The 14,301-nt window shown below is 40.6% G+C and overlaps 1 protein-coding gene across 1 annotated transcript in view; it reads left to right on the top strand.

Annotated features, from left to right (window-relative positions):
- The first annotated feature begins 223 nt into the window (after positions 1 to 223).
- The window catches only part of FREM1 (FRAS1 related extracellular matrix 1), a 65,956-nt gene continuing 51,878 nt past the window's right edge, over positions 224 to 14,301 (top strand). Inside the window, exons 1-6 of the mRNA XM_033086345.1 lie at positions 224 to 471; positions 6,134 to 6,644; positions 10,652 to 10,746; positions 11,291 to 11,592; positions 12,088 to 12,284; positions 12,952 to 13,275. Coding sequence (XP_032942236.1) covers positions 6,414 to 6,644; positions 10,652 to 10,746; positions 11,291 to 11,592; positions 12,088 to 12,284; positions 12,952 to 13,275 — 1,149 coding nt within the window. The 5' untranslated portion in view covers positions 224 to 471; positions 6,134 to 6,413. The remainder of the gene's footprint in view (positions 472 to 6,133; positions 6,645 to 10,651; positions 10,747 to 11,290; positions 11,593 to 12,087; positions 12,285 to 12,951; positions 13,276 to 14,301) is intronic.

Here is a 14,301-nt window from a genome sequence, read left to right as displayed (position 1 = left end):
AAACTAGCAAAAGTGGGAAACAAAAAAAAAAAATAAAAGAGTAAACCTTAATAACAGCAGCTTAATTTTTAGTCTCAAAGGAGTTAACTAGCAGAAGGTGAAAAGAAGATCTGGGGCTGGCTTGCAGAGAAGCATTGCTGAGTGTAAACACTACAAGATTGAGTGCTTTTATTGTACAGAGACCGAAAGTATTTGTAATTTGTGACTCTGCAGTCAGGAGCAGTCTTGCAAGCAAAGAGTGTTTATTGTGGATTTTCAGTACATAGAAAACTACAGCCAAGCTGACCAGAAAGACTGGAATTTCATCCATCTCCCTCCCCTCCCCCGCTCTGCTTTCTCTCTGTCGCCCACTCATTGGATTTCTTTCTCCGCCAGCCTTTTAAAACAGAAATTACTGGGTCAGTGACATACATTTTTCCTCTTTTTCTAGTATGATCTCATGTTCAGCCTCCAGCAGAAACGCCGCTACCTGTAAGTATCTCATTCAAGTTTGTTGTACTCACTGAATGCTGCTGTGTTTGTGGTTGTAAGAGTGCTTAAGAGCTTGCAGAGTTTAGCTTGTTGCTGAGTGCTGCAGCAGAGCTGCCAGACAGTAATTTTTGAGCTCGAGATGGATGAAAGCTCAGTTCTAACTTCGAGGAAGGCAGGCACTGGGTTTTGGCAGTGGTTTAGTAGAAGTTAACTTGAAAGTTTGGATTCCAAGAAACTTTATCTTAATATTCAAGTTGATATAGATTTCTCACCTATACTGCCTTTTTTTGTCCCATCAGATCTAACAAAACTTTGTGGCTTTAAAAACTTGGAAGAACTAAATAAGATTTCTTTGCTTAGAATTGTGTTATTAATGGGACACACTAAAAGAAATGTGACAAAAAGCACTGAAATATATGCTAAAACCTTTTGATAGTAAGGATAAAAAAGGATATATCTCATTTATTTGGGTTTTTAAAATGCATGTTTTAAAACTGTACACTTATTTTGCAGTAGGGATCTGTCAGCATTTTTACATTTTTGTGTTCATTCAGACAGCTGATTCAGTTCATCTAAACTAGGCAGAGGTTTATTAGTCATATGTATGCATAGAAGTTTACATGTGTTCCTTAACACATGTATGCTTATAAAGGTTTTACATTTCCTTCTGATTTCTATGTATTTATCTGGAACCATCACCTTCTAGAAATACGTTGCTTTCATTGTGTTTTGCTGAGACATTCCAACAAATTCTGCAAATAATATACTGTTTCTGCAAGAGGTTATTAAAAGAGGATTTTGAAAGTTATATGTTTTCTGGTTAGAGACTTCTACTAGTTATAATCTCAGCTAACTCAGGATTTCACTTTGCCTTAGGCAAAATACATCTTTGCTGTTGATCTGTCCAAGGTGTAACTACTTACAGGGTGTTATCTGCCATTCTTTAACTCAGCAAATACCTTACCAGATGCTTAGCTTCTTGGTGACCTGTAATCCTTGTTTGCAGTGCATGGAACAAAACCATTAAATAGCAAACAGTCCAAGGGTTGCATGTGTTAAGTGCACATTCTGACAGTCCCCTAATTTAATAGCTCATGATCCTTTCATTGCCCTGGGCTAGATTTTAATTGCTGTAATAATATTCGTCTTTCCTAGATTCATTTCACAGAAATCATGGAAAGCTCTTACTTGTTTTCTTTAAACCTATCCTCAAAAAAATGTGCATGTTCTTTCTCTTTCTTGCAAAAATTTCCTGGTATTCATTAAAACTAATCAATCCAACTTCCAACCCATAACAATCATTATCCATTATCCCCTTCCAGCTTTGCAAAAGAATAGGGCAATTTTGATCCATCTGCTCAGGGAAATATCCCAGGCAACCAGAGATTTTGTCACATGCAGAGAAACTCTTGAAGTCTCATCCAAATCCCAATGAAGGCTTTGGGTGTCCTTGAGACTTGGCTCAAGGTCGCTTGTGATTACAGGTATTTTAGCCAAGTATTAGGTATTACAGCTGAGACTTAAGGGTCCTGTTTGAATTTTCCTTTCAGTTGTTTTGTGTTAGTAGATAACTATCTAAAAAATTCGGGTTAATCTTTTACTTACATCAACATAACTGTGCTCAGAATCAGACTCGCTAGTCGTTATGTTTGTAATTAAGCATTGCATCATTTCTCACGTGCACCAGCAGCCCTGAGGGAAAGCCAGTTCTGGCACTTGCAGAAAATTTTTAACGGAAACCCTCTTCTGCATTGTCCCCAGTTTGGTGTGTCCCTCTATGAGCTCTACAGAGCTGCATTCACTGCCTCTTCAGAGACCCCTTCTCCCTCTGCCTTCCCCCAGGCTCATCTGCTGAGTGGGCAGGAGCTGCCAGCATATGAGTAGCTCCTTAGAGCTCCCCTTGCCAAGTTCCCTTGTTCAATGCCTTGGGCACTTCTTCAGGGCTTATCTTCCAGGCTTCCAAGTGTCAGAGCCAGCTTGGTCAATCTGCCTCTGATTATGGGAAAGGATGTCTCTTTGCTTGTTGCCACATTTTTTTATACCAGTATGGGTTTATATGGGATTTCAGGGGAATTACTGGGCAGGTGGCAAAATGCTCTGTGTTTTTCAAAAATACACCAGGTAATTACAGTAATTTCACAAATACAAGCCGCACTGACTATAAGCCGCATCGCCGGGTGTTGGCAAACATTTCGTTCTTTGTCCATAAACAAGCCACACCTGAGTATAAGCTGCTCTGTTGTTCGCAGGGAGAACCCGCGTGCAACAAAGTTGCCAAATAGTAACAGAATCGTGGCAGGGCGGGGTTATTGGCTTGGCTCAGGCCACGAGGGCTCGGGGCTGCCAACAGGGCTGGGTGGCCCAGCTCGGTGCTGCCGCTCGGCCGGGCCGCTCAGGGCCGGCCACTGCCACCGCTGGGTTCGCTCGCCCTGGCCCAGTGCTGCCCTGTGGCGGCAAGGGGGGTACAGAGCCCGCCGGCACCCGCGGCAGCGGTGGGAGGCGGGGATGGAGCCTGCCTGCTCCTGCGGCAGCGGCACATGGGGACGGGAGCCCCCCAGCTGCGGAGCCAGCAGCACGGAGCCCCCTGCCTCCCCTCGGCCCGCAGGACCAGCAGGAGGGAGCTGCCCCACCTTCCCCACCCCCTGTGCTACCTGCACAGAGCAACTCCACCTGCCGTGCAACAGAGTAACCAATTTGTAACAACCGCATAAATGCAGGGTTTTACTGGCAGGAGCTCGACTTTGCAGTTCGCACTGACTTGGTTTGCACTCCCGGGATTGAAAATGTCAGAAAATTATTCACGTATTGGCCGCTCCTGAGTGTAAGCCGCATTTCTGGTGTGAGAGCAAAATTTTGGTCAAAATGGTGTGGCTTGTATTCATAAAATTACTGTAATTTAGATCCTAGCAGTGAGATAGCTCTGTCTTTTCAGCTTAGAGTCAGCATTTGACTTAGGGTGAAGAGGACCTCTGCAGGTAACTGTGCCCACCTCCTTCTCCAGGAAAAGCCAGTTTTATGGCAAATCTGGCTTCAAAGTTGTGTCAAGCAACTCAGGCCTTGATTCGTTGTTTATTACAGAAACATTGCTATTTTAGTATTTTTATTTGTCTCTTCCTTGTGCTCCAGGCACTCTTCTGTTAGAAGCCTAAAAATAAGCAATAAGGCCTCTCTTCTTCAGGCTGAGCAAACCCAGCTGTGTCAGCCTCTCCTTGTAAATCACGGGCTCCACCCCCACAGAGGGATAACAACTAGTATATGACATATCACTGAACTGACATGACTGTTTTTCTTCTGGGATCAAAGCTGGTAACTTTCTGTGAGCTTATACTCACACAGTGCACCTGGAGTTGTTCAGTTGTTTCAGTTGTTTTGGCATCTAGACAGACCCTTAGAAAGTTGATGAGAAAACAGCTTAATTTCACAGTTCTGATTCTTCTTCTGTGTTGTATTTCATTAGGCCACTGAGTATATCTGATATATTATGATACACTTGGAATTAAACAGCCCCTTAGTTGTATGTCCATTCTGGATACACAGATGACATGGCAAGGAATAGTAGATGTGAATCAGGCTTAGCTGTGATATTAAGGGCAGAAAAGTACGGAGATTTTAAGGAAGTCCAAAGCAGCCACAAAATGTGACAATAGCATCACCAGCAGTTGTATATCTGCTGAAGAGCAGAACATTGTCAGTGTAAGTGCCATGTAGCACACATAGGACTTCTTTGAAGCAGTGACCTTCTTCACAGACAAGGCAGATATTAATATCTTGGCACTCACCCCAAAACATTCTCATTTTTATTGACATTATGTACTGAAAGAATCTCTTGCCATTTCATCTTGCTATGATTGTATAATTAATTGAGATAGTAAGGTTATACTTCCCAAGACCCTCACTTGGTCACCTCAGGAGACAGTTCCACAGCATCCAAATAGAGGCCAGTGGCTGGAACATATGAGGCAAACATAGGATACAGGATATATAGTGATATAACATATAGTGATGCAGGCACTGTGTCTGCAAGATAAAGTAGTCAAAGCAAGACTGTAGAAGTGACAACAGGACCAAATGCGTAGCAGAGAATGTCTCGTGCATGCACCATGAAATTGATCAAAATGTTCCTGATTCCTCTTTTACACTTTTTGTTCTGTTTTTGATGCAGGGCAGCACAGAAAGCACTGCCTGCACCCAAGCTGCACCACAGCTATACTCTGTGCTGGGATTTATGGGGCAGGCACCAGAAACAAATGAACCTGGGCTCAAGCAGAGTCAAGATGCAGACATCTCTGCATGAGTGCCATTTTCAAACTGGTGATGAAGCTATCTCTCAACTTTAACATCGTTTTATGATAGCTATCCACGTTAGAGTGGAGAAAGTCAAAACTACTCAGGCTTTAATTTTATAATTTCTGACAAGATGCTGTGTAAGAAAATGCCTGTGAATAAAGCTCTTTTGCACCATAAATCTATGCCTCAACTTGCTATTATGGAACAGATAGTTAGTGGCATTGTCATGAGATACAAACCACTGTATCAGAGTCATTAACTATGAATCTGACTAAAAATTTATGTGTCAGAGTCATAAACTGCCTCTTAGCATTTTGCTAGTCCTAGTCTGAATATAAAATTTCTAAGTATTTTCTTATCTGAATTTGCTATTGTGGACTTCATTCTTTTTCCACTGGCAAGGATTCTACATTTTCTCTCAGATTTTCTTCAGACTGGTATGGTTTCAGTGTTTTAAACCAGAATGGAAAGATTTTCAGTTAAATACCTAGAAAATTAGAGTTAAAATTTGCATTCCAGACTGTATACATCTAACTTTACCTGTGTGTGAATCTCAGTGTCTTCAATCTTGATGATTGTGGTTGTGATGAAGTGAGTCGACCTGTCTTGTTTGACTTCAGGAAGTGAGTAATTTTACAGAATTTCTGAACTGCCGGTTGTTTTTCAGTGAAATTTAAATCTGGGTGGATATGTGCATTCAGTGACAGGCTGCTCAGAAGGCTATTCTGATGGAAACAGTGGAGTGAACGCTTACCAGTTAACAACAACAAAGGAAATAAAGACATACAAGGATTTCTTTTTAAATTCACTTTCAGGAAAGTTCACTTTTGGTCATAAGGTTGTGGCAAATAAGTAGTCAGGGCATTAAAAATTTAGAAAAACTAAAGGAATGTTGATGCTTTGCTGTGTTGGAATTCTTGTGATCTCAAATTTAATTAAATCAATATCACTTCATATTCTTTGGGCTGTATTAGCTTCAGTTGCTTTGGAGGATAGTACAAATTAGGCTTTTAAAAGGATTTCAATAGTGCTTGTTTTATGTCAGAAAAATTTTTTTTTCTTATGAGGTTATAAACATGAAAGATGGAGATTAACTGTAACTAGGGGCATGTGAACCTTGTATAATTTATTTTCCATTTTATCTTGTCTTCTTTATTTCCGTTGAATTTTTCTCAGATTTTGGGGTTGTCTGCTATTTTCTGAGCATGTGTGCACTGAATGGTATTCAAAGTTGAAGTCATTCTGCTGCTTGAAATGAACTGCCATTGTCAGAAGTGGTGAAAGTGTTTTGAATGTGTTTATTGTTTTGTTTATATCCCTATAGTTGCCTGATTCCTTACAGCAATTTTCTTTCGCTTTTTTTTTTTTTTTTCAGGATTAGCAAACCTTGAAAGGACTCTGAGAACACATTCATCATCATTTTGTCAGGGTTGACCAATGAATTTTATAAAAACCTAAGGATATTTTGGAAATATCTGTCAATAACTGTCCAAATTTCAGTCAAGGAGAGCCTATTAATAGAAAACATGTCACACATTTTTACCTGTGACTAATAATGCCTTCATTTTGTGGAGAAAGTCTGCTGGTGGAGGAAGAAGACTCCTTTTGTTAAGAAATTTTTTCACCGGTGAAAAAGGCTGGCACCCCCTTATAATATGAAGCCCTTTGAGAAAAGCTGCTTGTTTCTACTGCTGCCTGTGGTGTTAGGAGTTGTGTGCTCCTCCTTTATTAGTGTGAACCTTGGGGTGAAAGTGATGAAGGGACAGTCTGTCTTCCTGTCAGAAGAAGACCTCAAGTTTTCCATCCCCAGAGAGAAGGACGTCTGCAAAGTAGAAGTTGTGATTAATGAGCCAATAACACAGAGAGTTGGAAAACTTACTCCGCAGGTATTGGGGCTTTGTTTTGCTGCTTTGAGTGTTAGTGTGTGCAGGTCTGGGAGAATCTAAAAAGAGTTGCTTTGTTGATTTTTGTTCTTTTATTGGTTAGTGACTAAAAGACATGAAACTGAATGGTGTATGAGAATCAGTCTCTTGCTTAAGTAGGCAACTGACAGAGAACTGCAATCCTGAAATCCAAAAGCTGAGCTCAGTAATACAGGTGCACAGAAGTGAGTCTGGACAGAGTCTCCTTCCACAAGTGAAAAATGGGTATTTCAAAACTTCCAGTTAGGAGATATCCTCCAATCTCTCAGTTGCTTATTTTTCTCCCATGAGGGTAACCAGTACCCCTTGAATAATGCATTACACCCCGCTACAGCATTTTGAATTTTAGTCACGGAACCACTACTTAAGAAACAATTAAGAAAAAAATAATCCCATACAATAAGCACATTGTGTACAACATTGTTTGTTCTGCTTTGCAACAGTCGAATTGTTAGCAGATGGTAAAAGCATCAAAACTTCCCTGTTTTCTGTTCAAACATGAAGCTTGTGGGAATAATGAAGTATATTTCATATATTAGCACTCTGTTACTCATCTGCTTTACAAATTGCCCCACCTGAGCAGGAAGGAGTTGAAAGTAGTTGTCATAAAGATTTAACGTAATAGACAGAAAATAAATGGGTTAAGTGATTCACAACCAAGCAGGTTTTGGCATTTTGAAAAGTTCTGGTTTCTGCCACAGAATACGCTTTTGTATATATATGCAATACACTTGTGTGTTTGTATATGAATATAATTTTTAACCTCCATTCCAGGACTTTTGGTGGCTTCTGTGAAGATAGGTGAAGGAGCACTAGTCTCAATAGATTTTTCAAAACTTCTGTCTTGGTCATTAGTATTATTTTTGCAAGACAAGTACCTCAGCTGAATTAGTGCTCCTAAGGAGCAGAGGCAAACCAGGGAAAACAGGTGATGTTGGAAAGGACAATGCATGAACTTCTCTAGAGACTGGCGTCAAGCAGTGTAGTGCATCTGCTGAAACTATCCAGGGCTTGTTTTCTGTCAGCACAGGGACACTGACCATACTACCCCACTTCTGCTTCCCCAGCGTAGGTTGGCCCTTGACTCATGCAAACATAGAATCATTAGGGTTGGAAAGACCTTGAAGAATATTGAGCCCAATCATATACCCAGCACTGACAGGTGCACTGTTAAACCATGTCCCTAAGACCTACCTATATACAATTTTTTAATGTTTCTAAGTATGGTGATTCCACCTCTTCCTTGGGGGACCTGTTTTAATGGCCTGACCAACCTTTCAGTAAAAAAATTTTCCATAGTATCCAATCTAAAGGAGAGGAGGAAATGAGGAACTTACAGTAATTTCACGACCATAAGGCGCACTGGATTATAAGGTGCACTTCTGGTTGTCGGCAAATTTCTGATCTTTTGCCGATCTATAAGGCGCACCGGACTATAAGGCGCGCTTTTTTTTTGCAGTGAGGATCCGCCCCCAGCTCGCCCTGCGCGGTTGCTGGCCAAGGCCCCACCTCAACCCGGCAGCCTTGGGCCCCCTGGCCCGCCTGCACCTGGCAGCCACGGGCCCCCGGACCCGCCTGTACCCGGCAGCTGTGGCCCTGCTGGCTTCCCCCACGGCTCACACATCCGGGTTGGCAAATTTCCGAACTTTGACCATATATAAGGCGCACTGGACTATAAGGCGCACTTCCAGGTTCGGGTGAAAATTTTAGTCAAAAGGGTGTGCCTTATAGTCGTGAAATTACTGTACATGTGAAACCTATGATGAACCTCTTCTATAGGCAATCTGTCTGGCTGAGGAGTAAGTCTGCTTTCAATTTCTGCCTCTAGCCTCTATGTGGAGTAGGACCCAGCTATTTTGAAACAGCCACTTTTTTCTGTGTAACCCAACATGTTTCAAGCACATAGCTAGAGGCCCTTTTCAAGAGATCCCAGGAGACATGCATTTGCTGCACCTTATTTTCAAAATGACTTCCCCTCTCCCAGCTCCACTTCTGTTAAGCACCTGTTCCTTCATGCCCTGACTATGTTCCCAGGCAGCTGAGTGTGGAAGCTGCAGGCACTCATGCGAGGGAAAGGGAACAGCTCTGTTGGGAAGGTGGCCCTAGGGCACCAGGCTGGAGAGAGGCTGTGCCTGCTAGTGGTGCCTGAGCTTTTGCCACTCCTGGAAAAAAGTGTCAGAATCCAGATCTCCTTGTGCCACTCATGATCTTGCTGCAGGAAATTCTGCTCTCAGAAAATGTCCCTACGATCTGGTTTACTGCCATTAAACTGAATAATGTTCTAGGAATGTATGACAATTTAATTATAAATTGTAATTGAAAAGCAGTTGAAGTGGAAAAAGCCAAAGCTCAACAGTAATTAGGAAAATATTTAGATTTCCTTTGTCTTACCCAGTGAATTTATAGACAATTATAGTTGCTATTCAAACAAAAGGAAAACATATCAGGAAACATAAACCAGATGTTTCTTTTTGCAAAGCAGATTGTGTCTCAATATACATATAAAGTAACTGTCAGTCAGTGGTAGCAAACCTTTGTGGAAAAGTTCTAAATTTTCCAATCCCCTGTTACCAATTAAGAGGCAGAACAAATGATGTCTTAAATATAAGGATATTAATTCTTTGATATGATTGGACCCAGTGTAGGGAACTGGTTGATGTAGCTGCAAAGGCACATTCTGCAATATTTGAAAAGCCATAGTGGCAGTCAGGTGAAATTTCCAGACTGGAAAAAGGAACATACAGTACTCATCCTTAAAAAGATCATTCCTGGGAATTATTGGCCTGTAAGCCTCTGCTCTGTGCTTGGGAAAATCATGGGACAGATCCTCCTGGAAGCTGTGCTAAGGCACAGGGAGGACAGGGAGGTGACTCAAGACAGCCAGCATGGCTTTACCAAGGGCAGGTCCTGCCTGACCAACCCACTGGCCTTCTGTGATGGAGTGACTCCATCAGTGGGCAAGAGAAGGGCTTGGATGTCTTTTATCTGGACTTGTGTACTCCCTTTAGCCTTGTCCCCCACAACATCTTTATGTAACCAAAATCCCATTGACTTTAGGGGCTCCACACTGATTTATGCCTGTGAAGAATCTTACTTTCAGTGTACATCTGAATGTTGCTTCTAAAACTACAATATGGGTGGATTTGTGTGTATGATACACTTATTTTTTCTTTAAGATAGCATACCACATAAGTATCTAATTTTATTTCCCATTTTTGTAGAATATCACATAAGACTATCCAATTGATTACTTAAATATCATGTTCCTTTATGTTAGTTTGTACTAAGAAAGGACATCATGTAAGAAAAAGATATAATTGTTGTTTTTGTTTGAAAAAAAGGCAGAAAACATATTTCTATGGCATTTGTAAACAATACACAACAGAACAGCCACAACATAGTCAAAACTTTCATCATATGAGATTAATTTTGTTTTCCACAAATTGTTCTTTTACTTCATTTCTAAACAATCCCAATAAAACCAAGCATACTTTCAATAACACAGTTTATTCTAAGAGGTTTATCCGTGTACATATGTCTGAAAATCAACTAATTCATCACTTAAAAAAATAACAAAAAACCAAACAAAAATCAAAACCAAAACCAACCAACCAAACAAACAAAAAGAAAAAAAAAAGAAAAAAAAAAGAGGAAAGACTTTGTACAATGCAATTCTTGATGAAAGTTAAAAGTAGGCAATAAATTTTAAAATTGCTAGGACTATAGAAAAGTTATCACACTACTTGAACACCTGAGATTAACTTCAGTGGACGTAGACTCTTTCATTGATAATGAAAGCTGAGAAACTAACTATTCTTCCATTATAGACAGATATAACGTATAGATATGAACTATACGTTAAAATTTTTCATAGTCTGGTGCATTCCAGGCACTCGGAGAGAAATGCAACAGATGCTGTGAAGTTAACATCTTTGGCAGTGTGATGGCAGTCTATTCTTTCTCCTTCATAGGTTTTTGACTGTCGCTTCCTTCCTAATGAAGTCAAATATACCCACAATGGATGTCCGATTTTAGATGAAGACATGGTCATGCTTCGGCTGTACAGGTAAGCAGCAGCAGCAGATCACACTTCATTGTTACCAGGAGCCCAGCTGACCTTAGGAAGAGCAAGCAGTCCATTTATTACAGTTAAAGCGTGTTCTGCTGCACATGTTGCCACTACTTAGATCCAGTAGCTGCATCATTAGTCAACAAATGACCATCTGTTTACAGAAGCACCATGTATTGCAGGTATACTCCTTTAATGTGCATTATATATTGCTGGCTTATTACACAACACCAGTGGTTTTTCATTATGCTATGGAAACTGACAATAGTACTTTCAGAGTACTGTGTGTCCTCTACTGTCCTGCTGATAGCAACAAATACTCTCATGTATACACAGAGAGTAACCCCTTCCTTCACACAGAAATCCTGCTTATAAGTAGGGGACTTGGGCAGCAGGGTCTGGATTATGGTGATTCAAGGCTTGAGCACGCAAGAGAGAAAGAGGTACAAGTAATTCAGTTTCAAAGATGAGGCCAATGCCCAAATCACAAATCAACAGAAGATGGGATGAATCACAACTAATTTTCTTCTGTCACTTGCAGGTTTACAGAAACAGAAACGTTTGTAGAAACATTCACCCTTCATGTGCAGTTACTTGAGCCAGACTGTAACATCATAAAAATGCGCTCCCATGCTTTGGAGGTCCCTGAATACTATGGTCTATCTAGGGTGATTGACAAGAACGTCCTCACCTTTGATTATGACAGGAAGATAAACCTGGAGTGCACCGTTTCCATAATCTCTTTAGAAACTCACCTGCCTGCTCATGGCCAGCTTGTCACCAGCAAAGTGCAGCAAGAGCAATTTCGTGGAGATCAGCCATGGAGCTTCTACCCCGGCACGAGTATGAGTGCTTTAGTTATTTGCATTACCATGTTCAAAGGGATGAAGCAGATTTGGTTTGCAGCAGTGGGTTGTTTCAGACGTGCCGTGCAACAGTGGGTCGTGGGCAGTTGAACGAACAGCTTGAGCTTGTGGGCATGAAAGGGACATGAATTTGTTTGAGGCACCATGCAGATCACACATCTGGGTCAGTAATTCCTTGCCTGGGTTCTGTTTCTGGCTCCTAGACCTGTGGATCAATACAACAACTTTGCGAGTGCCAAGACTCAGTAGTAACAGCACAGGTAGGTGCTGGAGGCAGCACCTAACCAAGACACCAAGGGAGGAGGGAGTTGGAAGATGTCAGTTGGAAACAAAATCCTGTAGGAGAAATTAAGTCAGGAAAGGAGCCCTACTTCTAACCACACTGTCTCTCTCAGGGGTACTTTAGCTACATGGGCAGGTTCCCCATGTTGGTTTCTGCTCCAGTAATTTCACTATTGCTGTTGGGTTACAGAGCACAGCCTGGGCCAAAAGTGCAGAAATGGGAGCTGTACACTGGGATTAGAAGTTATTAACAACAAAAAGATGAGCTGTGAAGAGTTTCTGAGGATGGGCATTCAGTATCAACACCTTGATCCCCCCTCACCTGACACTGACTATATTCCTGTGAGGTTGGATCTGTCAGACAGCAGAAGCAAAACTCTGCACAAGGTAGATCTTTATGCAAGTTTATAATGTCTGATTGTTATCCTGTGATTTTTTTTTGTTGTTGTTTCTTGTTTATTAAAGCTCGTGCTCCTTGTCACATTTGAAGAGAGATAGGGAGCCTTTAAATTTTCCAGTTCTTAGAACTTTGCCAGCTAAGCTAATGAAAGGCATTATAGGCATTATCTCCATGCCTCTATGATTAAACCGTTATGGCTACAGAGAAACACCTCTGGTTGGTTACTGTCAGACATAAGTAGTTTATCCTGAGTGAAAAATTAATTCTGGCATAATTCCACACCTTTTTATACAGCATGATCTGCACTGACTTCAGCATATACAGTAACTAATAAGTTAAGAGCTCTGTGAACATATTCAGTTAATAATAATTAATAACTCGTGCATGTTGCTGTCAGATAAAGTTATTCATTAAACTCACATCAAATTAAGTAAGTTGTTTCAACTCCAAATGAGGGATACAAATAAGACTAGTGAACCTGAAAGTCATATTCAAGATGTCTCAATATTTACTCTAGGCATTTTCTAATTAAAATGTTTTACTTTTTCTTTTCAAAATAATTATTGCATTAACATGTACCCTGATTTGTTAAAAGAAATTGAATTTATTTTTTCACTTTGCCTTTTCAGTTGTCTAATTTCTTTCCTGTTGTAGACAGAGCATGCATGGCTCCCTGTTCGGATTAGAGGTGCTGCTCCCAACCAAATACCCAAAGGTGCCCCAGTGGCAAAGTTCGTCCTGGAAGTAGATCAATTTATTTTAACCCCTATTACAACCACAACCATTGATGCTGAAGACAATGAAACTCCAAAGTCCCTGCTTATATTCAACATTACCAAGCCACCTCCAGAGGGCTTTATTACTCACCTCTCTGACCACACAAAAACTGTTGGCTCCTTCACGTGGAAGGATCTCAGTGACATGCTCATTGCTTATCAGCCTCCAAATAACAGCCACACAGAGAGGAGGAATTATGAGGTAATGGTGGGGGGTGTGAACATTTGCTGGTTTTCACTTCCTTAAGATTAAGTAAAATGGAAATAAATGTAATCATATGTAATGGATATTTTTCAGGGAGAAAGTTTTTAAAACAATATGCAGTACAGGAGCAAAGGTAAAATATTTTACCACTTTCTCCTATGACACATCATCTTAACTAACACAAAACAGATGTTTATTGCTCACTACATAATAATTTCTTTGTATTGGAAACATTTTAGTCCCTCTAAACTGGATTTTTTTTTTTTTGTAAGAGGAATAGTGAAATAACAATGCTTGTACAACGACCAAAGAACCTTTGGAAAGATCAGTGGTGCCTTTTCCATACAGCTTTTATCCCTGTTATTTATCATGTTACTGATCTCTGTGACCTGTGCAGAGGCAAGCATATTTAAAGTCATGAAAGATAGACCAGTTAAAGTCTAGGACTGCTATTTGGCCTTACAGCCTACCTGCTTTGATAATGGCGGTTTAAGGATAACAAAAAAGAGCTCCCAACAGTTCCTGCTGGGAGTACTAAAAGCATGTCACTAACATACAGAGCGTGATACAAATGATGAATGAGATCAGGCTTCTGTCTGCAGTTTCTTCAGTAAGTTATGAAATAACTGTCTGGTAAGGCACTTAAGGAATTATCCAATCAAAGCAAAATGGTTGGTACTAAAGTAATAGAACTGAAGAATCAGAGAATGAGAGCAAGGTAAGCTGAGGAAAGGGTTGCCTGGAAAGCAGAGCGACAGCAACAGTAACTGGCAATTAATGCTGACAAGTCTTGTCTCACTTTTTTACTTTGCTTTTCTTGGTTGTCACAGAAACCTCCTTTCCGTGTTTCCTTAATGTGAGGACCAGGCATCCTACCAAAACATCTGCTCTTGAAGTGCCTCATCTCTGTTATGCTTTCAGCATTGTTTGATTGCATGTTCAAGAATTTGACAGTTCTGGAGTCTGACAACTCAAGAGTTTGATTTATTATATTTATTTACTTATTTATATATTAGTACATAT

This window comes from Catharus ustulatus, chromosome Z, assembly GCF_009819885.2.
Source record: "Catharus ustulatus isolate bCatUst1 chromosome Z, bCatUst1.pri.v2, whole genome shotgun sequence".
In the NCBI taxonomy this organism is placed as follows: domain Eukaryota; kingdom Metazoa; phylum Chordata; class Aves; order Passeriformes; family Turdidae; genus Catharus; species Catharus ustulatus.
The sequence above is the reverse complement of the archived record's forward strand: the minus strand, read 5'-3'. Positions and strand labels throughout refer to the sequence as shown.